This window comes from Cebus imitator, unplaced genomic scaffold, assembly GCF_001604975.1.
Source record: "Cebus imitator isolate Cc_AM_T3 unplaced genomic scaffold, Cebus_imitator-1.0 Scaffold73, whole genome shotgun sequence".
NCBI classification, from domain to species: Eukaryota; Metazoa; Chordata; class Mammalia; order Primates; family Cebidae; genus Cebus; species Cebus imitator.
In genome coordinates, this window is record NW_016107388.1 from 1,688,861 (window position 1) to 1,712,865 (window position 24,005).

General features: G+C 38.0%; 1 protein-coding gene and 1 pseudogene across 2 annotated transcripts in view; one reads left to right on the forward strand and one right to left on the reverse strand.

The window, feature by feature from the left end:
• The window catches only part of LOC108306683, a 14,074-nt pseudogene extending 2,433 nt beyond the window's left edge, over nt 1–11,641 (reverse strand). The window contains exon 1 of the transcript XR_001826230.2: nt 11,534–11,641. The product of XR_001826230.2 is annotated as a 60S ribosomal protein L14-like (transcript). The remainder of the gene's footprint in view (nt 1–11,533) is intronic.
• Nucleotides 1–24,005, forward strand: part of SNTG1 (syntrophin gamma 1) — a 610,136-nt gene that overhangs the window by 211,787 nt on the left and 374,344 nt on the right. Inside the window, exons 3-4 of the mRNA XM_017531764.2 lie at nt 11,862–11,915; nt 22,570–22,704. Of these exons, the coding sequence (XP_017387253.1) occupies nt 11,889–11,915; nt 22,570–22,704 (162 nt within the window). The 5' untranslated portion in view covers nt 11,862–11,888. The remainder of the gene's footprint in view (nt 1–11,861; nt 11,916–22,569; nt 22,705–24,005) is intronic.

Here is a 24,005-nt window from a genome sequence, read left to right on the forward strand (position 1 = left end):
TGCAGCCATCAAAAACGATGAGTTTGGGTCCTTTGTGGGGACATGGATGAACCTGGAAACCATCATTCTCAGCAAACTGACAGAGGAGCAGAAGATCAAACACCGCATGAAACAGAATTTCTTTATCAGAGAAACCTCAGTGTTTGCTTTTAAGGCCTTTCAGTGATTGCATGAGGACTACCCACTTTATTGAGAATAATCTTCTATACTTAAAACCAAGTGATTTCATATGCTAACCACATCAAAATACCTCCACAAGAACACCTAGACTAATGCATGATGAAATAACTGGGCACTATAACCTATTCAAGTTGACATATAAAAGTAACCACCACAGCTCACCCTTTGTCAACGTGGTACTCATATGTATCCACTTAAACCTACTTTACCTCCAAATGAAAACCATCACAAAGTCATCATTCTAAGGATCAGGATACCACAATCCTTTGTATAATCGAACACACACTAATTATTTACCTAGAAGGGGATGCAAATCCTTTGGTAATGTTCATTCTTCTCCTTGATATGCTTTAATTTAAATGCTGTGATGTAAAGTTAACCATTATTAATAAATCTTATGTTAGATGATAAGGCAATAAAGGAGGGAAGAAAACAAAGATATTTGATATATGTTATACATAGATGTATAAACATATAAAAATATAAATATGTTTATAAGTATACATGCACATACAGTAAAGTTTATAACAAAATGAGAAAGAAATAATTACAGTCCTCACTTTTGCAGCTGATCATGCAGTGGTAGCTGGTATTAATAAACACCTTTTTCCACTACACATTCCTTATTCCCTGTGTCCTCAGTAAACACCTCAGCTGGTCGTAGTTCTTTACCTGGTGAGATAACCCAAACCTTCATTCCTGAAGTGTCTGGGCCATTAATAGTCCCTGCCTGAATGGGGTCATTGTAGTTTTCCATTGGCGTGAATCACAAGCGTGGTAAGGCACACCTCAGGAATCTCCTGTACACACTCTTGCTCATCTCCATGCCGGAGTAGCCCAATTTCCCTTTAGTAGTCAGTATCAATCACCGCTTTCAGTGGAGTAACTCATTTCTTTGCATGTTGATTCAGAAGCAAGTGGAGTCCAAAGTGGCTGCGAGTGTCTCAACTTCCAGTTCAATGAAATCATTGTTGGATCTCCTCATGGAATCATTCTTCATTGTGGAATGAAGACCTCTAAACCATAAGAGAATAAGGTCATAGGTACAGGAAACAAGCTTTGCTAGCAACTAGGGAGAAATACTGAGAGATATTACCCTCATTTCCTAAACTCATGAATTCTGATAATGGGAGAAACAGCACCATATACTGAGCATATATAGCTTCCTGGAGAACTTTGACTCAGCCCTGCAAGGAAATGCCACCTAGCTGATGCCATAACTGAGTTTTCAAAAGGCCATTCTATCAGGCCAGCTTCTTTAAGATGATGGGAAACATGGTAGGACCAGTGAATTTTATGAATGTGGACCCACTGCTGCACTTTATTTGCTATGAAGTAAGTGCCTTGATCAGAAGAAAACTTGTATGGAATACTATGACAGTGAATAATGCATTCTGTAAATCCACAGATGGCAGTTTTAGCAAAAGCGTTGTGTATAGGGAAGGCAAATCCGTAACCAAAATAAATGCCTATGTAGTAGGCACAACATGCTGGCCTTTCCATGATGTAAGTGTGGGTCAATACAATACCTGGCTTATCACTCTGGGGAGTGATGCCATACTGGGGCCTCCGTGTTGGTCTGTGCTGCTGACAAATCGGACATTCAGCCTTGACTGTAACCACATTGGCCTTGATGAGTGGAAGTCCATGCTGATGAGCCCATGCATAACCCAATCCCTGCCTCTTTGTTCATGAGCCCAGTGGGCAATGACAGGGGTGGCTGGGGTATGAAACTGACCAGTGTCCATGGAGTGGCTCTCCACTTGAATATTAAACCTTTTTCTGCCTAGCTTACCCTTTGGTGAGAATTTTCATGGGCAAACATCTTCACCTGTTTTGCATATTGAGAAAGGTGTATCCCCATAAGTCTTCCACGGATTTTCTCATCACAATTATTTTAATCATGTTCCTTGCAAGTTCCTGACCATCCAAGAGGACCTAATTGCTACAGCTCACAAACCTGCATGCACCTGTAGCCCATTTCATCTTCTTTTTTCTTATACCACAAAGCCTTTATTTTATTGTGTTAAAAACATTTTTTTTGTATATAAAGTATACAACATAATGTTATGAGATACATATAGAGAGTAAAATGGGCACGTGTTCATTGTAACATTATTCATTTACCATAGCCAAGAAGTGGAAAAAACCTAGGTGTTCATCAATGGCCAACTGAATAAAGAAACTGTGATATATATATATAATAAAAATATATATATAATATAGATAATATATATAATATAAATATATGTAAATATAAATATAAATATAAATATATAATATATATATAATATAAATATATACACACATATATAAATACACATATATATCCTGTGTATATCCTATATATATTGCATATATATATATATATGTCTGTGTGTGTATATATATACATATCTATATATATAGCAAGGTGTATATCTATATATATATAGACACACATATATATATACACACATACATATACCTACATACATACACATACGTACATATGTATACATACATATACACACACACACACACACACATACATACATATATATATATATACACACATACATATATCTCCCAGAGAATTTCCCTTCACTGTGTCTTTCAGGGAAGTCCCAGAAAGGGGATAGATATATATATCCCCAATATATATCCCATGTATATACCATATATGTATATGTATATGCCATATTTCCCTGCACTCTCTCTTTCAGGGAAGTCCCAGAAAGGGTGTGTGTGTGTATATATATATATATATATATATCCCCAATATATATCCCATATATATATGCCATATTTCCCAGAGAATTTCCCTTCACTCTGTCTTTTGAGGGAAGTCCCAGAAAGGGCGTATATAAATGTGTGTGTATATATATATATACACACACACATATATACATATATATATACACACACATATATATATATACACACACATATATATATACACACACATATATATGTGTGTGTATATATATATCTCCCCAATATATATCCCATATATATATATACCATATTTCCCAGAGAATTTCCCTTCACTCTTTCAAGGAAGTCCCAGAGAGTGCCTGCGGTACTTCAGCTGTCTACTTTTATGTGGCACATGCCTATCATACAGAACTATCTCTAACCCAAGTCTGCTTTTCTCTTCCTTCAGTGAATTGTAGCTAGGAAACTCCCCATGAGACCACAGGTGTGGGCTGGAGAGGGAGAAGGTAATGGAGCAAGAGTGGAGGCCATGGACATCTGAAATTCATCCTCATGTAAACTATTTGTGCCTTAGGGTCTACTTGAACTCGTTCACTTCCATTTGATGATGTGAACCTCCAATTTTATGGCCTGATAAATTGGATGACACCCAGTTGATGAGGAGCATGTCAAGTTCATGGTGACTTGGTATCCCATGGTTAAACATTCTGTATCTACTAATGGCCAATAACAGAACAAGAGCTGTCTCTTAAAAGGGGAGTTGTTATCTAGAGAAGAGAACAGGGCTTAGCTCCAAAATTCTAAGGATCTGTCCTGTGATTCACCTACAGGGACCTGCCACAGGCTCTAAGCAGCATCCCCGTCTGCCACTGCCACGCCGCATGACAGATCTTCTGCGTCATATGGTCCATGAGGTAGAGCAGCTTGCACAGCTGCCTAGACCTGCTGCAGAATCTTCTCATGTTCTGGACCCCAGTTGACTTCAGGAGCTTTTTGAGTCACTTATCTAAAGAGGCCATAGTAACCTACCCAAATGAGGGATACGTTACCTCCAAAACTTAAAGAGGCCCTCTAGGCCTTGTCCCTCTTTTCTGGTGATAGGAGAGGCCGACTGCAACAACTTATTCTTCACCTTAGAAGGGTATCTCAAATAACATCACACCACTGGACCCCAGGAAACTTCGTTGAGGTAGAAGGTCCTTGAATTTCTGTCAGATTTATTTCCCACTTTCTAACACACAACTGTCTTATCAGTAAGCCTAGAATAGTTACTAATTCTCACATGTAAGATCCAATCAACTTAATGTCATCACTGCAATGTACCAGTGTGGAAAGGAAGAGTGATTCAAAATCCTTGTGAGATATTGACATAGGTCTGAAGACTGGATATCTCCCTGAGGTAGGTCAGTGAGGGTATATTGCTGCCCTGACCAGCTGAAAGCAAACTGCTTCTGATGGGCCTTATGGACAGGAATGGAGAAAAAGCGATTTCCCAGGTCAATAGCTACATGCCAGGTACCAGGGGATATATGTTCATTTGCTCAAGCAATAAAACCACATCTGCTACACAGCTTCAATCAGAGTCACCACCTGGTGAAGCTTATGGTGATCCATTATCAGTCTCCAAAATCTATCTGTCTTCTGCACAGGCCAAATAGGTCAGTTGAATTGGGATATAGTGGGAGTCACTTCTCCTGCACCTTTTGAGTCCTCAGTGATAGCAATAAATTCAACAATCTTTCTAGGAAAGTGGTATTGCTTTTGATCTGCTATTTCACTTGGTAAAGGTAATTCTAGTAGCATCCATTTGGCTTTTCCCATAGCAAAAGCTCTCAGTCCACATGTCAGGGAACCAGTGTGGGGGTTCTGCTGGTAACTGAGCATGTCTATTCTAATTACACATTCAGAAATGGGGGAAAAACATCAGATGTGTTCATAGACTCCCCTGGCCTTACCCTGAGATGAACTTGAGCTAAAACTCCACTGGCTGCCTCCACAGCACCTTTTCTGAGTGGTGGACCACAGTTCTCTTTTGTGTATTCAGGAATCAGTGTTAATTAAGAGCCAGTGTCTGGTGGTTGCTGAAAGGTGTGATTATTTCTCTTTTTATTTCACATTGAATTCAAATGTATTTACCCTTGTAAAAGATCATGCATCTCTTTGGGGAAGGCCGGGAGCAAGATTAGCAATATAAACTTGTGGTAGGGTATCAGGGTCCTTCTTTAAGTGGCCTGACTCCCCTTCTCTATTAGTTCATTTGTGTTGCTATAGAGGAATACCTCAAGCAGGCTAATTTATAAAGAAAAGGGGCTTATTTTGACTCCTGGTTCTGCAGGCTGTACAAGGAGCATGGCACCAGCATCTTCATCTGCTGAGGTCTCAGGAAGCTTTTAGTCATGGCTGATGGAAGGGGAGCCAGCATGTCATGTGGTGAGAGAGGAAGCAAGAGAGAAAGAAGGGAGGTTCCAGACTCTTTTAAACAGCCAGGTCTGGCATGAACTCATTACCACCGGGAGGACACCAAGGCGTTCATGAGTGATCTGCCTCCATGACGTGAACTCTTTCCGCCAGCCCCACCTCCAACACTGGGGATCCCATTTCAACATGAGATTTGGAGCAGACAGACATTCAAACCACATCACCTTCATTCAAGGAAGCTCTGGTTCTGTAAACTGCTTCAGTTCTGGGAACCAAGTGAGAGCCGATGACTCTATCCTGGGGATTCATGCTAGACCTTCACGCAACATAGCACTCATCTGCTAATACTGATCGAGGCAAAGCTTAGCAGACTTCCTGTCTATTTTGCTTCTAGGGACACATGACCAACTTGCCATGGCCTCCGTGAGTTAACCTTCTCTGATTACTGCCTTGGCCCAGATTTCCCATCTCATAACCATGGTCTCTTTGTGTTTGCCACTTGGCCCCTGCCATCCCAGGATCCAATTACTGCCATTGCGTGTGAGGATCCTGGTTCTGTGGCAACAGTTTCCACGGTGATTTTTTGCCTACAGAGAAGAATGACCGAAGAGCTCTTTAACAGGGCCACCCCACAAATTTTTTCCTCAGTGTCAGGTTGAAAGGAGCATTCTCCGGGCCCTCCCCGGGTGAGTGTGTGGTTCTTCTAAAACTCCAGCACTCCTAAGTCATCGGTCACCTTCCTCTGAAGTACACCAAGGCAATCCTGGCATTTTAATGTCATTTGTTATAAACCATTTTTTGGTCCACGTTTAAACTCAATCAACTAAACAGACTATCAGAACCCTTTCCAACACTCCAAATTTATATCCAGAATTTATGCTTAGTAGGGCAATATCAATCAATTTGACCTAGTTCAAATGTATGGGCCTTCCAGTATTCACCAACATCATGAATATCCTTTCCACACATAGTCCCCAGAATTCTGTCTATATAAATTGAAAAAAATATGCAATGATTTTGGAGTGGAACACACGTGTAATGGGTTAAACTTTGCATCTCACTTTTTCTGCCTGTTACGACTTGAATCTACTTACAGCTATAAAAGAAAAGAGGGTTGGTGGGGTTCCATCCTCGGGAGAATCAGCATTGTCTTTAGGACAACCACCTCAGTGAAGGACTCACTCTACCAGCAAACAAGACTCAGCAGAACTTAGGGGTTCACTGAGCCCAGCTTCAGCTTCATTGCAGCCTTCATACATGTCTTTGTTCCAATATTCAGGGCCTATTTATTCCCAGTCAATGCTTGTCTTTAACAGAAGAAACTCTGCTAGTCTGGGGGTTTAATTTGTGATGTGATTCAGTGACTAGCAGGAGGAGATGCTGGCTTAGTGGCTTAGTATTCAGAAATATCAGATTCGTGGCTGTAGGAGATAAGGGTATAATCTAGGATAGGTGTGCGGGTTTTCAGGTCATATATGCACAGTGTAGGCTGGTTATGTGAACTCCTACGTTCATCCCTTTTCCCTCTACTTTCTGGAGCACAGTTAAGAGGAAACAGCCAATCTCATCACATTCATTATTTGTCATTATTTGTTCTAAGTTATCAAATGCTTGGCCACTCAGAACTTTGCCTTATAGTACTTGAGTAGGAGTATTCAGTGGTGATATTGTGTGTATCTCTATTGCTCTCTGTGCTATGGACTACCAGTGTTCTTGATAATACTGGAAATAGGGTCTTTACTGCCTTATTCTAAGAATAATCTAAAGATTCTGTTATCTTTAAGATTCTGTTAGATATCAGAATCAATCCTGAAACCCAAAACCAACCCCCAAAAAACTTATTCTTAGAATTCTGTTCCTTTAAAACCACTGTTGGTACTCAAGTCTGTTTCAGTCAGGGTTCTACAGAGAAACAGAACCAATGTGTATGCGGCTAAAGTGGCTAGGGGGCCAGCAAGTCTAAAATCCACATCAGTACAGCAGACTGAAAATTCTCATGCAGAAGCTGATGATGCAGTCTTGAGGGAGAATTTTTTTCTTCAGAGAAAACTCATCGTTGCTTTTTTTTTTTTTTTAAAGACAGGGTTTCACCATGTTGGTCAGGCTGGTCTTGAACTCCGGACGTCAGGTGATCCACCCTCCTTGGCCTCCAAAGTGCTTGGATTACAGGCGTGAGCCACCGCGCCCAGCCTCATGCTTTCTTTTAAGGCTTTTCAACACATTTGTTGAGACCCACCCACATCATTGAGAATAGTCTCCGTTAGCTAAAGTGAGTTGATTACGTATGTCATCTGCAAAGAAACTTCACAGCGCCGCCTAGATTAGTGTTTGATTAGATGGCTGGGCTCTGTAGCACCTAAAGCTCACCACCACAAATATCGAGCACTTATTTGATTCAGGGGTCTGCAATGGGATTGTGGCAGCTCTGTCCTGGGAGGGATGTGAAGGTAGCTGGGTCGCACCTTGCACTCTGTGGGTCATATCAGAAGTTTGGCTCTGTGTGTGTCATTTTAAGGCCAGACCAATAGGACAGCAGCTTCTTGGGGAAACTGTTCTCACGCAATGGCAGAAGTGCAGGAGGGTGCGGGATACCTGTGAGGCCTGTAGAGAAACTGGCATATGGTCATTTCTCCCCACTCATCGCTGGGATAGATGTAAGTAATTTTGATAATAAGCGCAGTCTATATAATGAAAGGTAAGGTAAACTATGCTCTAATTAATAAAGTTGTCTCTCACAGGCCTGTGGGTTAGCATTTCTTTCTTTTTATATATACTTTAAGTTCTGGAGTACATGTGCAGATCGTGCAGGACTGTTACATAGGTATACACATGCCATGGTGGTTTACTGCCTCCATCCCCCATCATCTTCATTAGGTATGTCTCCTAATGTTATCCCTCCCCAATCCCCCACCCCCTGCTATTCCTCCCCTAGTTCCCCCAACCCCCAACAGACCCCAGTGTGTGTTGTTCCCCTCCCTGTGTCCATGTGTTCTCATTGTTCAATACCCACTTATGAGTGAGAACATGGGGTGTTTGGTTTTTCTGTTCTTGTGTCAGTTTGCTGAGACTGATGGTTTCCAGCTTCATCCATGTCCCTGCAAAGGACATGACCTCATCCTTTTTTATGGCTGCAGAATATTCCATGGTGAATATGTGCCACATTTTATCTATCCACTCTATCATTGATGGGAATTTGGGTTGGTTCTAAGACTTTGCTATTGTAAACAGTGCAGCAATGAACAGACATATGCATGTGTCTTTATAATAGAATGATGTATAATCCTTTGAGTATATACCCAGTAATGGGATTGCTGGGTCAAATGGTACTTCTATTTCTAGATCCTTGAGGAATCACCACACTGCCTTCCACAATGGTTGAACTAATTTACACTCCCAAAAATGGGTTAGCATTTCTTATGGTTGTATATGTACACTGGGATTGCACAACTGAGCACATGAATGGTTGATTATTGGAAACTAGATTTCTCATTGTTGGAGACTTATCCAGTGGAAATACTCGAGCAATTGTATGACATGTTCAGTTTCTACTGAAAAAGACCAATCTATTTCCTTTCACAGCAAGTAGTAATAATCTATCAGCAACAACATGGTAACACCTCTCATCCTATTCTACTACACTTACCTAAACAAGCACTCATCAATCTCGTACAGTAGAAATTTACAGATAAGCAAACAAAGAAGACTAGCCCCTGTCATTGGTATTAGAGGTGGAGCATCACTAATAACTCTTGTTTACCTTGATAAAGATGAAGATGGTCTATATGGAAATGTCTGTGGATATGTGCATGCTAACATAGGTTAGTATACACACAGATATTTCTTTGCTCTGTCAGAAGACAGGGTCTAAAGAAAATGATTGGCTCGATCAATAAATGGTAGAGAACAGATGTGTCTCCTTGTGCAGAGTAATCTCAAATAATTTATATAGATAGGGCAGCCTCAGGAACAGGAAGCATAGCCTCCAATTCCTTAGGTGTGGGCTACTCATAACAACCTCTCTCCAGCCAGTACCATGTGGAGAGAAGAGAAAAAAGGAACTTTGCAATAGAAAAAGCTGACAAACACAGTGTCAGCAGATGATAAGGTCAGCAAGCATTCAGGGTGTTAAGTCAGATTGTGTGCAGGTATCCTTGATTGAATGGAATGAAAAGGACGCTTTACTTCTGAGATCTTTCCCCCAAAACCCATAACCACACTATAATGATTAAAACGAACATCAGCATAATCTCAATGGAAGAGTATCTTATAAATTCCTGACCAGCATGCCTCAACAGTGCCAAGGTCTTTTCAAAAAACCAAAGTCTGAGAAACAGTCACAGCCAAGAGGAGAGGAGCCCGGGGAGACAGGAGGACTAAATATAATGAGGTGCGTTGGAAGCAATCCCAGAACTGAAAGCAGACACTAGGAAGAACTAGGATGCTGTTTACGCTTTAGATAGTAATAATGTATCAATAACGTTTCAGTAATTGTAATCAGTGTGACATACTAATAGAAGATGGTTACAGTAGAGAAAAATGTAAGTGGAGAACTCTCGTAAGAGAAAATCACAACAAATGTAGCTAAATAATTGGATTGGCTTTTGTTGTTATTCATGAGTTAGGGAAGCATCTCCTTTAAACATTTAGACAAGGTCTTCTGATCAACTGAGCATGGAGATGGGATTTATATGCAGAAAAGGGTTGAAGAAAGCAGGATAAAAGCCAAAACATAGATTAGTCCTTTCAAAGTTACTTTCCTTTTAGGGTTAAAGCAGAGGGGACTTCTTTTAATGCCAGTTAAAATTGGCCTGTTTGGATATTTGGCTATGATTCCCTCTCCCAATGTTTTGGAAAGTCAAATAAACAACTTGCTTTCAGTTTGGTGATGTGAAGCTTTAGCATGAGTAACTTCATTTTGATTTAGTCTGTTAGAACCTAACGTAGGAACTCAATCTAAATCAGTTACCTCCTATGAATTTTATCTAACAGTATGTAGGAATTCTCTGTGATTATATATTAATTATTTTTCTGAACTAACAACTGGTATTATTAACTAATGTTTTAATAAAAAGATTAGAATTTTAAAAAAGGAAAATATGCTAAAAATGGTAGAAGATATAGATACAGGACACACTCAAATGTTCCATATTATGAAATAATTAAAATTTTTAAATGTATGCATTAAAATTAAATTCAGCATATAAAACAAATATGAGGTTATGTTTAGATGGTTCAATATAGTCACATCTATTTCCCTGGTTGGCTTTTAGTAGCAAGAAATTAATTCCAGACATCTCCTGTTTTTATATAATCAATACATGTCAAAAGTTTTCTTCTTTTGTAATAAAAGAATAATTTTGCATGAGAGTTAGAGACAAGAAGATATTTACAGTTTCTTCAAATGAAATCTTTAAGAGCAATTTTGAAGCATAATTAAGATAGTAATAAAAAATCCTTTAATACTAATGAGACCCACAATTCACAAGATTTACCTAGGGAAAATACTTAATAGATTATACCATGTGTTTGGTTACTACTGTTGATGGCTAATCTCTGTTCTTTCAAAGTCAATAGTAATAATCCATCAGTTCAGTGACAGCATGGTGATAATTCCTACTCTGTTTTATTGCACTTAACCTGATCAAACATTCATCAATCTTATATAATTAAAAAGAATTGTCAAAGAAGGATGCTATAGTTCACTCTTCCAAAGGCTGAGAGGTGGAGTAATTTTGAGCAGTATAGAGTCTTCTGTTTTGGAAACAATCATTTATTTTACTTTGAAGTCTCTTTTACTTAGCCATTATATTTTGGCTCTGCATTGCTTTGTTTTATAAGTGTCTTGGTGTTAACTTTCTGTGCCAAACATTGGTTTTGTTAGGTGTATCAAGTATTGAAAACAAAACACTCCAGAATAATTTCACAAAAACCATTTAAGTGTATTTATATCTACATTCATCGTTTAGGTATTATAGTGAACACAAGGAAATCTGTTTTAGCTATTTCATACATTGATTATTCTTAATATTATTCACTCTGACAAATAGCTTGCTTCCTTACATCATATTGTTGTGAATAAAATTTTAAGTTCCAGAGAGAATTATTCATGCATGTAGCTTTTTAATTAAAAAGAGAAAGATTAGTCAACCTTTTTTTATGAGATAACCATATTAAAGACAACCTTTAATTACTCTTTTTGAAGTTTCTTTCCCAGTTGCAAACTCAGGTTTCACAATACATGTTGGGAATGAGCTATTGCCTGCGAGGAGAGGTTGATCTGATGGTATGTGGAGTCTGAACACCTGCTGACGGGGTGCAGAGGTGCCTGGAAATGCACACTCTTCATCACGCCGAACAATGGCAGGTGTTTATACTTCCAAAAGGCTGGGGATTAAGACTTTTTGTCATCTCTCCATTTCCCTCTCTTCAGTATATCCTTGTTCCTTCCAGGTGATTGTCAACACAATTTTCCACGAGTTCCACTTCATGATTTCCTACACTATATTAGTGTTCTTTCTTACATGCCGTGCTGTGCCTAATGGCTTACCATTTCTGTGTCTTTTCAGACGACATCCTTTGCGGTGCCATAGCACATGGATTTCAGAACCGCCTGTGAGGAGGTGAGTACAGAGCTTTCTACTTTTCAAACAGGGAAAACAGAATATAAGCAGGAAAATTTGGCTCCAAATTACATAGGGGAAACTCTGCTTTTGATGGAAGATGGAGAGTGCGGGCTGGGCTTTTTTCTTTCCAGGTTATGTTCTCCTTCTGCAAAGATAGAAAACCTAACGGCATGGAAAGCCTCAGGCTTTAACTCTTTCTTTAGGAAGACTGGAGCATATTGAATATAATTGAGATGCTCCTCTCCAACAGCTCTGCACTTTTCAGGTAGTGGAAGTATGGGAAAGAATTCTTTTCATATAAATGGCAATAAATTAGAAGACATCTAAGCTTCCTTTGAGCCCTACAATTCTATGATTTTATGATTCTGATATTATTTAAGTAATTCAATATGATTTAAGTATTAATACACAGCAATTTAGATTCTCTGTAGAGCTGTCATCATATTTCAGCATGAGTTAAAGTGACACATTACTCTTTCAAGGATGTTAAAGAGTGTTCAAGTGTGCAGTTCAACAGTGCATGGACGTGGGCCCCCAGGGAATATAACCATTCCATCTTAGGGAGAAACATTGTGTTTCTTTCTTAACTAAATACGTGACATTCAAAGCATTGTTTTTTTATTCTTCAGGCAAATTGCTAATACATGCATTTTAAAAATGTTTTACATTTGCTTAAAAGCTTTAAATCATTTTTTGTTGTATATAAATAACCCAACAAAAATCAACCATAACTGGATTACCTCTGGTAGTGTTAAAATCAAACCAGAGGAAAACTTCAGTTCTTAACCTTGTGAAGACTGCTTTTTAGTGAAATGTCATGTGTTTACAATTCTTGCATGAATTTGTGGAAAGTAACTCCTTATTTTCTTCTAAAGCAATTGTAAACGTATCTATTTAAAAATATTTGCCACAGTTGACACAAAGTTCAGGATGTAAATATAAGGTTTTTCAGAAAACTAATAAATTGCTTTTATATTTCTGTTCTTATGTTTCTACTCTTAATACTTCAAGCATAACATTTTAAACATATTTCTGTGCTAACACTTGTCAAATTACAATGCAGTTTTTTGTTTACAAATCTTTCTCATGTGCTATACTGAATACTATCAGATCAGAGTGTATACATTATTCATCTTTTTAACTTAGCACTTATTGGTTCATACATTTTAAAAAATTGAATTAATGATCTAGAAGCTTTGTATTTAAAAGTTTAATTGTATCATTTCTGGTTTTAATTGCATACTTAATTTTAAATGTAGTAAGTCTTCTATTTAATATGTAACCTTATGTCTTGGGTAGTAAGGCACTCATTGAAACCGAGTGGATATTTGTATGAATGAGATACATATGGGACACACGAGATTCATATGAGAGAGACTGGACTGTGGCCAAACGCTATTTTAACAAATGATTTATTTTGGATTTCAGAGGCTGGAATTTACAAGACCTTTCTGTAAACAAAATTGTTTTGATGTATTGATTTGGGATATTTCTCAAATCTGTTAAGATTCAGAAGATTCATTTATAATGATAATACTGTGATCTTCTTACCCTGACTTTTTAGGTAGTAGCTTTTTGTTCTCTTGTAAGTAGCCTGTTCAGAATCTATACTATTTTAGACTCTTTCTCTAGTAGGGAGTAAAAATGTCTCAAAATACTGGGCCACGGTATCCATGTGTGTTCCTCAGTTCTGGCAGGAACACAGAACTCTAAGGTGCTCTGAAGATGATCAAATTGCTCTGGAGATAAACCGAAGTTAAAGAGCTCACCTGAAATTTACCATCTGAGAACACTTAAGAGGACAAAAACAATTAAAGTCATTTAGCCTAACTGTCACTTTGCCTTAGAGGAAGTTGACAGGTTTTGTGAAATACCAAGTAGTTACTTAAAAATAGAGCCATCACGTAATTTGGAACTCCTGATTCTAAGTTTAAATCTCATTTTACATAATAAGATACTGCATTGCTGGAAATGATATAGTCAAATTGTTACTCACCCCCCCCAAAAAAGACAGGGTTTATTTATCTGGCAAGTACCAAATGACTCTCCAGGAGAATGCAGGTTTTGATCAATAGTTTTATTACTTGGTGCAAGGAAGGAGAGCACCTGTGGTATTCTTTGAAGCAGTGTCTCCCAGAGAGAAGGTGACAGGAGGGTTCTCTGGGGCAATGGAGCAGGCAGAGCGTGCAGGATTTCATGCAGAGGTGGGGCTTCAGTTGCTCAGACTCAGGATGAGATTACGCCAGCACACAGGCTACACGTTTTGAAGCTGGAGCTCCTCCCAGAGTGGAGACTTTAGCATGGTAATGAGGAAAGCCCGTAGCAATTCATCTGTAAGTTGCCCGGGTCTGTCAGTTGCTGATTCCAACTGACTAGGTCACTGCTTTCCGCAGAGAGTTTGGGAAAAAGGCTGCAAGGCAGGGAGTTGTAAAACACACTGGTCCTACAAGATCTGCACATGTACCCCAGAACTTAAAGTACAATAAACACACACACACACACACAGAGACACACACACACACACACACACACTGGTCACGCAAGTTGCTTAAATGCCTATAGTCTCTGGAGACCCTTTCTATCTGCTTACAAAAGGCTTGTTAAAGAAAACTTGTATTCTCTTGACTGCTGCTAAGGAATAAAGATGAAAGCCTGATATCTATGGCCATCAGACAGATCAAGGTAGACTATTCCCATTACCATGTGGATGTCAGGAAGTCTCTTCTTTATAAAGTAATAGAAGAAGCATGTCTAGATAATTTCCACTTGAAAGTGCCTTAAGTATCTAATACAGATCCTTTTTAAGGCTTTGTTCATCGTTTAAGAAATATCTGCTCTTAAAAAAATTTTGCAATGATTTTAAGGAATTGGGATTTAGAAGTCTAGGAAGAAGCAAAAATGATAGTGGAGATTACAAAATACGTAATTTGGAAGGAAAAGTATTTATACAGCTAGACATAATTACTAGACTGAAGAAATAATACTGGCTTATTTGAACACACAGTTTTATTTTGATGATATGTTTTAATAGCAGAGACAGTCTAGCTTTTTCTCATATTTCAATTTCACATCTACATTCCTTAATATATGACCCATTTCTTTGTGTTGATTATAAACATTCATATTTCTTTATTACATATATTTAATAATTTAATAATTCATACACATCTGATGCCATTTAGTCTTTCACGTGCTGAAATATCTATGACTTTGATTCAATCAACAAGTAGTGAAAGAAATCTTACTATGAGGAGATAATACTAGTTCTTGTAAATTAGTAATTTTTAGTAATGAAAAGAGTGACAACCTGTTCTTGAGATAACAATATACAAGAGGAAATTAAATCACTCATGTGATATAAAGCTAAATATTGCTGAAGTCCCCATATGTGATACCAAAAGACAATAATGAGTAATTTTGGGGGTGAATATTTACTTAATGGAATCCATGTGTTCAGGAAACTGAGGACTCACCTTTGAAAAAAGTGATCTCAGAAGGCTTCAAAGAGAAGGAAGTCTGGTGCTACAACGTGAACAATGGCTGGAATTTAGTTAAGGAAAAGGCCATGATTAAAAGTAATCCAGGAATGAGAATATAAATGATAAGACGCAATTTGAAGCACTTCGCCTAAAAGAACATTTAGCGTACTACTGCTGCAATGCAGTACAGTGTAAGAAATCACGTTACTTCAAACTACAGGTTTACAAAACAAATTAAATTCTATTTGGCCCTTGAAACATGGAAATACTGCAGATACTTGCAAGCAAATTTGCAGTTCTCATTATGGTTTCTGCCTACTTTTTTGTAGTTTCTTGTTTCTTACATCTGATATTGTGAGTATATTTCAAAATTAAAAGAACATAGATTTTAATGTTTCATGAAAATACATTTTGTACTCTTTGAAAGACTAGAACATAAATTAAAAGGACCTGAACTTTTAAGTAGAAAAGGAATAATATTCTGCTTTTATAAAGATCTAACCTAAGTCCTGTGTTTAAGAAAGTACAAATTCTTAATAAGTTTAAATGTGAGATAAGTTAAATGTGGGATTTATTTAAAGAGTAAACCCATACAAATTCATAAATATTTTCTTGATTTGCAGAAAGCATAGCTAATTCGTAATTTAAATGTGTTGCCTTTTGGCAATTAAGAAATATTGGTTTTTAATAATTCCTTTAATCAAATAGTCTCCAATGTGGATTTTATAAAATCCAGGTACCACGTAGAATCATCCATCAGGCAGAGAAGGACACTTTTGATATATAATTTTTAAATAATTCATTCCTTTAAAATTATGTTTATGTATATTTTATAAAGTACAAAATAATTTCAAACAGTATCTATATTACACACATTCCTTTATTTATTTATTTTATTATACTTTAAGTTCTGAGGTATATGTGCAGATCGTGCAGGATTGTTACATAGGTATACACATGCCTTGGTGGTTTGCTGCCTCCATCCCCCCATCATCTACATTAGGTATTTCTCCTCTCTAATCCCTCACCCCCGCTATAACTTCTCTAGCTCTGCCACACTCCAACAGGCCCAAGTGTGTGATGCTCCCCTCCCTATGTCCATGTGTTCTCATTGTTCAACACTCACTTATGAGTGAGAATAGGCGGTGTTTGTTTTTCTGTTCTGTCAGTTTGCTGAGACTGATGGTTTCCAGCTTCATCCATGTCCCTGCAAAGGATGTGAGCTCATCATTTCTTTTGGCTGCATAGTATTCCCTGGTGCTTATGTGCCACATTTTCTTTATCCAGTCATCATTGATGGGCATTTGGGTTGGTTCTAAGTCCTTGCTATTGTAAACAGTGTGGCAATGAACATATGTGTGCATGTGTCTTTATAATAGAATGATCTATAATCCTTTGGGTATATACCCAGTAATGAGATTGCTGGGTCAAATGGTATTTCTATTTCTAGATCCTTGAGGAATCCCCACATTGTCTTCCACAATGGTTGAACTAATTTGCACTGCCAAAAACAGTGTCAAAGCGTTCCTAATTCTCCACATCCTCTCCAGCATCTGTTATCTCCAGATATTTTAATGATTACCATTCTAACTGGTGTCAGATGGTATCTCAATGTGGTTTTGATTTGCATATCTCTAATAATCAGTGACTATGAGCATTTTTTTCATATGTTTGTTGGTTGCATAAATGTCTTCTTTTGAAATGTGTCTGTTCATATCCTTCACCCAATTTTTGATCGGGTTATTTGATTTTTTTCTTGTAAATTTATTTAAGTTCTTTGTAGATTCTGGATATTAGCCCTTTGTCAGATGGATAGATTGTAATCTACCCACAATCCTTTATTTATGTGCAATGGTATGCAAAGTCAACCAACTTTGGAGACAAACAATGTTACGTTAATAAAAAGAAGGAAGATGAGTGCATGTCTTCAGTTTATATTAAAATTTGAGACCAATAATTATGTAGGTCATTTTCCATATCTAAACAATTTGGGTCCACAGATCTGTAAAGACTTTGGAGGTGGAGCTGTTTTAGGTTTGCTGCGTCAACCAGCAGCTCTTCCCATGGTTTAGTCTCCCAATTTTAGCCCTTGAAACACTCCAGGAAGGCGTGGAGATCAAGTTTCTTCCTATATCAGACAGCCTCTTAGTAGCATGTCTTTGGGGAAGATCATCTGTAAGTTCCAGAGTAGTCTCTTACTCATTTTTTTTCTCTCTGCTGGTAATTCCTTCAATACATGAAGAATAGCTCATTCAAGATGATGTTGTTCTTTTCAAAATTATCCATATCCCATTAGGAGATTCTGGATAACCATAATACTCTCCAGTGAAAAATGCCAACAGCCATGTCCTTGTATACAGGACAACTGGGCATGGCATTCTTAAATAATCTGGTATGAGGGGAAAGCAGGGCCAGTGGTGAAGAGCCCAGCTGCCTGGGTTGAATCCTAGCCTTTGTTTCTTTCAGGTCCCTCTGCACTTGTCTAATCTGTAAAGGCAGATAGTTGCATTAAGTTTTGCTAAGGGAGAAAAACAAATTAATATTGCTTGTCACACAGTAAGCACTACATAAAAGATATTACTAAAGAACAAATAAATGAAATATATGACCACATTTCATGAGTGAGGCATTTAGTCCAACAATGATGATTCTAATCAAGACAGTGCCCTGAAATGGAGTTTATCCAACTTCTTGCACCTCCCAGAAAAGCTCTGACTTGAATGCGCCTGTATACCGGTCCCCAGCTTCCTGACTCAGTGTCTGTTTCTGTCAGCAATAACTGTCAGACAGTCTCTTAGTAGCATGGCATTTTAACTTTCCCATTTCTTCTCCATCGTCTACTCTGCCACAAGAAATATATGTAGAACACATAACAGTGAACATATTATCTCCTCGCTCCATTTATCTATGATGTCCATAGGTAATCTCCATTTATCAAGGCGTCACCCTTTCATCTGGTCCTCTGCAGACATCTGTCCAGCAGCGCCCCCTGCTGGACCACACAGGCTCAGCGGCGAGTGCGCCTTGCTTTTCCTGCATTATCACATGGCATGAATTTTCACACTTCTGTATCTTTACTTATGTGTTCCCTCTTGATTAAAATTACATTTGCTTCTCTAATTATGGTTTCCTCAATTTATTTTTTCAAGGCAAACCACACATTTCCTATTCTCCATAGACCGCCTTCCCTCAAGAATATTCAATTTCCCTCCCCATGTTTCTCCCACATCAGATGACATGCTGTGTTTTATTCATATGTGTACTTTCAAAATAAATATGAGGTCAGTTGTGGTGGCTGATGCCTGTAATTTTAGCACTTTGGGAGGCCGAGGTGGGTGGATCACCTGAGGTCAGGAGTTCAAGACCAACTTGGCCAACATGGTGGTGAAACCCCATCTCTTACTAAAAATACAAAAATTAGCCAGGTATGATGGTGGGCACCTGTAATCCCATCTAGTCAGGAGGCTCAGGAAGGAGAATCGCTTGAGTCAGGGAGGCAGAGGTTGCAGTGAGCCAAGATTGCTCCACTGAACTCCAGCCTGGGCAACGAGAGCAAAACTCCTTCTCAAGAAAAAAAATAAAATAAGTAAGAATACTATGAGGTCAGGGACTGCTGTTTAATTCTTCTCTGATTGTCTGTTAATGCGGCACAATAATTGCAAAATTAATGAATGTGTGGGATTTTAAATGTATTTTCATGTGCACCAGCTGAATTTCCATGTTAGAACATATGTAACACCTCTAGCCCCCGGAAAGGTATTTTAACCTATTTTAGGTCTTTGTGTGCTGCTTTTTCCAGCAGCTATTTATTGGAATGTGCATATGTGAGTGTGCGAGTGTGTGTATACTTCTGTGTTTTATTCTAACAAAAATCCTAATCATTCTTTATTTTTGGCAACTCTTGTCCGTTCAGGACCCAAGAGCAAACTCAAAGGCTGTATTCTGAGCTCCAGAGAAGTATCTAATAATTTGTGAACATTTTGCACATTATTTGAGTGAATGTTAGCTTTGGCCATATAGAAATTAAATGGGAACACTCTCATAGCTTTCTTTGATCAACTTTCCCTGATAATTCTTAGCATCTCTTTGATGTGTACCAAAAGTATATTTCTGATGCATTCAGGGAAAACTCTCTTCTCATCCTGAAGTTCAGACAGAGCATTATTTGTGATTACCAGCTGTTCCGTTACATTTCTGGGGGAAAAATGTCCTGGAATGTACTGAAAATCAGCAAATGTGCTCATTTATGATTACTTGGCTTTGATGTATTATTTCATATTTCCACTCCTCAGAGTGGCTTTATCACTCAGAATGACTCCATGTTGGCCCCTCTCCAATATCCCATTGTAAGCATGAGTGACTTTGTGTAAAAACATAGAAAAATTATGTTCTATATTAGGGAAAGTATAATCTGCTTGTGCTAAAAGATTTTTTTCCCTCAAGATCTATCCACTTGAAATATTGTCCAGATTAGTCAGCCTGGTTTCATGAGCACTTGCGTGCTAGTGCCATCAATGAAGAAAAAATGCTGTCCTTGCTCATGAAAAAGCTTCTGTTTTTCCTAAAAAGACCTAATAACTTTTACAAAATAATTCTTGACTAATATAAGAGTATGTGATAGAGGACAAATTAATATGCATCAGCACGTGGGAAGAAAAGCAGTTTAGAGAAAGAGTTATCTTTGGAGGCTGCAGTATATGAATATATTCCCAACAATATTATAGAGTATTCTTTTACTACTCTGTAATATGGGATCAGACTCCCAGCAATAGCCTTGAAAATTCCAAGAAAAAATCCGGTATTATTTGCCAGGGATAGTGTGCTCCTTAAATTTAAGGATAGATTTCACATGTAAGTGATATAATATGATATTTGTCTTTCTCCGCCTGGCAATTTTCACTTTGCAAAATGTCCTCTAACCTTATCTATGTTGTTGCAAATGACAGAATTTCATACCTTTTTGTGGTTGAGTAGTGTTCCCTTGTGTATAAGTACCACATTTTCTTTATCCATTCATGTGTTGATGGGCATTTAAGTTGATTTCCTATCTTGGCTGCTGTGAATAGTGCTATAGTAAACTTGGGGGTACAGATGTCCCTTTGACATACTGATTTCAGGTCCTTTGGATATAGACCCAGTAATGGAATTCCTGGATCAGTTTTTAATTTTTAAGGAAACTTCATACTGTTTTCTGTAAAGGATATACTTCTTTCCACTAACAGTGATAAGTTAGCTTTTCTCCTCATCTTCACCAGCATCTGTTACTTTTTGTCTTTTTGTTAGTCACCATTCTAACTTGGGTGAGGTGGTATCACACTGTGGTTTTGTATTGCATTTTCCTGATAGTGATGTTGGAGTTGAGAGTAGAATCGTGGTTACCACACAGTGGGGCACATGGAAGGGTCAGAGTTGGGGAGAGGTTGGTCAGCAGGCAAAGTGTTACAGTTAGATGGGAAGAATAAGCTCTGTTACCCTAGAGCACAGTAGGATGGCCGCAGGGAACAGTAATGGATTGTATATCACAAATAGCTGGAAGAGAGGGTTTTGAGTGTTCTCACAACACATACATTATTAATGTTTAAAGTACACATATGTATGAGTTTATGTATATGCTAATTATCATGATCTGATAATTACACAAAATATACATGCATCACATTGTTTACCATGAATGCATACAATTACTGTGTGCTAATTTTTAAAAATTAAAAAAATTAATTAATTAACTCTGAGGATAAATATATATTCCTATGCATTTTCCCACTATCTTAAGAATGACTAGATAATTATTAAATGAAAATGTCATCTCTGAAGTGGTCATTATTCCTGTGGTCTTTTTGGTACAGAATAAGAGCTAAAGATTTTCTTCTACCTCAAAGGAATTACCTTTTGTGTCTGTGACAAATGGGAATGTTAAGTGCGCTTGCTAGGGAGAATATTTATATTAATGGGATTAATATGCATATTCTGGATAACTGACAAGACTTACGGATTTCTTTGGTGATTACTAAGGTGCTGGTTCAAAGCTACATAGTATAAGTTCAGAAATCTTTAGTGTATTTTCACAATTCCTCAAAGTATGTAAAGTCAACATATTGGATTAAGCATCAAAAATCTTGGATCTAAAAATACAAAAACATTAGCTGGGCGTGGTGGCACGCGCCTGTAGTCCCAGCTACTCGGAAGGCTGAGGCAGGAGAATTGCTTGAACCTAGGAGGCGGAAGTTGCAATGAGCCGAGATTGTGCCACAGCACTCCAGCCTGGCGCCGGGCGATGGGGCGAGACTCTGTCTCAAAAAAAAAAAAAAAAATCTTGGTCTTAAACTAGACTCCTGGCTGGGCGCCGTAGCTCACGCCTGTAATCCTAGCACTTTGGGAGGCCAAGGTGGGTGGATCATCTGAGGTCAGAAGTTCAAGACCAGCCCATCTTTAAAATAAATAAATAAATAAATAAAAATTAAAAAATAAAAAATTAATCTAGACTCCTCTGTTTTTAACTAGGGTAGTTTACTTCATCCTGTTACTCTTATTTCCTTCTAGGTATAAACGTGTGTGTGTGTGTGTGTGTGTGTGTGTGTGTGTGTGTGTGTGTTCCTGTTCATGCGTTTTGTTTTCATGCATGTCTGTGCATGTGTATATGCATGCATGCATATGTTTGCTTGTAACTAGCAATGCTGAAGTAGTGGAGTTTAGAGTTGGCTGGGGCAGTGGGAGGGGAAATGGAGAAATAGGAGTCTGTGCCTTCTTTCTCAAGTGATGGAAATGTTCTAAAATTGATTATAGTGATTGTTGCACACCACTGATTATATATAAAAGCATGAATTCTACATTTTAAAGGATTGAATTGTAAGGAATCTGAATTATATCTCAACAAAGCTATTACGTTTAAATTTTTAGATTACAATTATTAAGCAAAACTCTCATTATTTTAAAAATGTAGTGCATGTACTATAAGCCTTACCCCACACATCTCTGTGTGAATTTCGTGATAGTTTTGATTATCTGAGAGATCACCTTGTACCCATATTCAATATTCAATTTCAGACTCATGAGAGTGTGCTTTCACCGCCTCTTAAATGCTATTCACCATGTTTTGCTGTAAATTGGCCACAAAATTACAACCTATAAACTAAGTATATATTTCTCTCTCTCTCTCTTTTTTTAATCTGAAGACAAAGACAGGAATTTGTTTGCTGCAGGATGGTAACCAGGAGCCTTTCAAAGTCCGGCTGCACTTAGCCAAAGATATTTTGATGATCCAGGAACAGGATGTGATATGTGTGTCTGGTGAGCCTTTCTATTCTGGTGTAAGTAGCTTTTTCTTCTGTTGAAAATTTTGTGTTTGTTTTTGTTAATCAGAATATTTATTCACAGACCATTTTAAATATGTTTTTCTTTCAGCCGACTAGTTGAGGATTCTGCCTGTATTTTTTTTGCCTACATCATTAAGTACGCAGTTGCCCTGTATGACTCTTGCCCGGGATCCCTGAACACACATTTTGGGTCTATCTTCAGCCTGTTGTCTATGAATCCTAGCTGTCATCATATGATGGGAGTGACACTCACATTTTCTGATCATTCCACATTTGAAAAGTACATGTTGATGTCCTCTGCCCTGGTCTTATCTTGCATGCCAGGGTGATGCCAGGGTGGGGTCCATCCCTCAGCATCAATGAAGCAGGAGGCTTCAGATAGAAGTCACTGAACTCAGCCTGAATGATGTTCCCCTGGGATAGTGACTGAATGATTCTGTGGGTCTCCCTAATGGAATTATGCCCAAGTGCAAATTCTTTTCTGTAATGCTCCAATCCATTGATACATTACACTGCTGCTAATCTAGCTTCAGAAAGAGCCATAAATTACAGTGCAAAACTTACTTATGAGTGCTATACTTACTCATGTCTAGGCAGCGTAGCTGTGAAGACATACTTCCATGAGATTAGATTTTATTCTACAAAAAGACATCATCATAAAACAAGTTCTGGAGTTTATCATTCATTGTGTAATAACACCCTTAAAGGCATCTTTGTAACAACGCTGCCTTATGTGATCTCAGAAGAAGATGATAGGCAGTACCAGGTAGTCTGCTCCCTGCTTTGCCCAAACATCTGCAGCTATTTAGCATGAATATTTAATTTGCACCTTATTAACAGTTTTACCTTGGAGTGTTTAGTTGGTGGTGAATAATGCTGAACTCCAGCTCTCACGTCACTTCTTACTAATACCCTATTGGAGTCACACAAAGCCCTAAATCAATAGGCCTTTGCCAACTAAATATAATGGACATTTTGCAGACTGTTAACTATTCTTTTGTCACAGACCATTTAAATCATTGTGAATCATGGGCCTGGATGTCAAGGCTGATTAAACTGTTCCCAAGGGGTTGTCCTTCCTTCCCTTTGGTTAATAATAGAGAAGTGGCATGAGACATATAACCCTCTAGAATAAATATATCACACTGGTGCCAGATCAAAGAAATAAAATCAGTAAAATTTAGTACCTCAATACTGAAATAATATTAATGATTTTAAATTTCACAGTCAGTAATAGTTGATACACATAGACCTACTCTCTCTTTTAAAAATAATTGTGCATATAAATAAAGCTC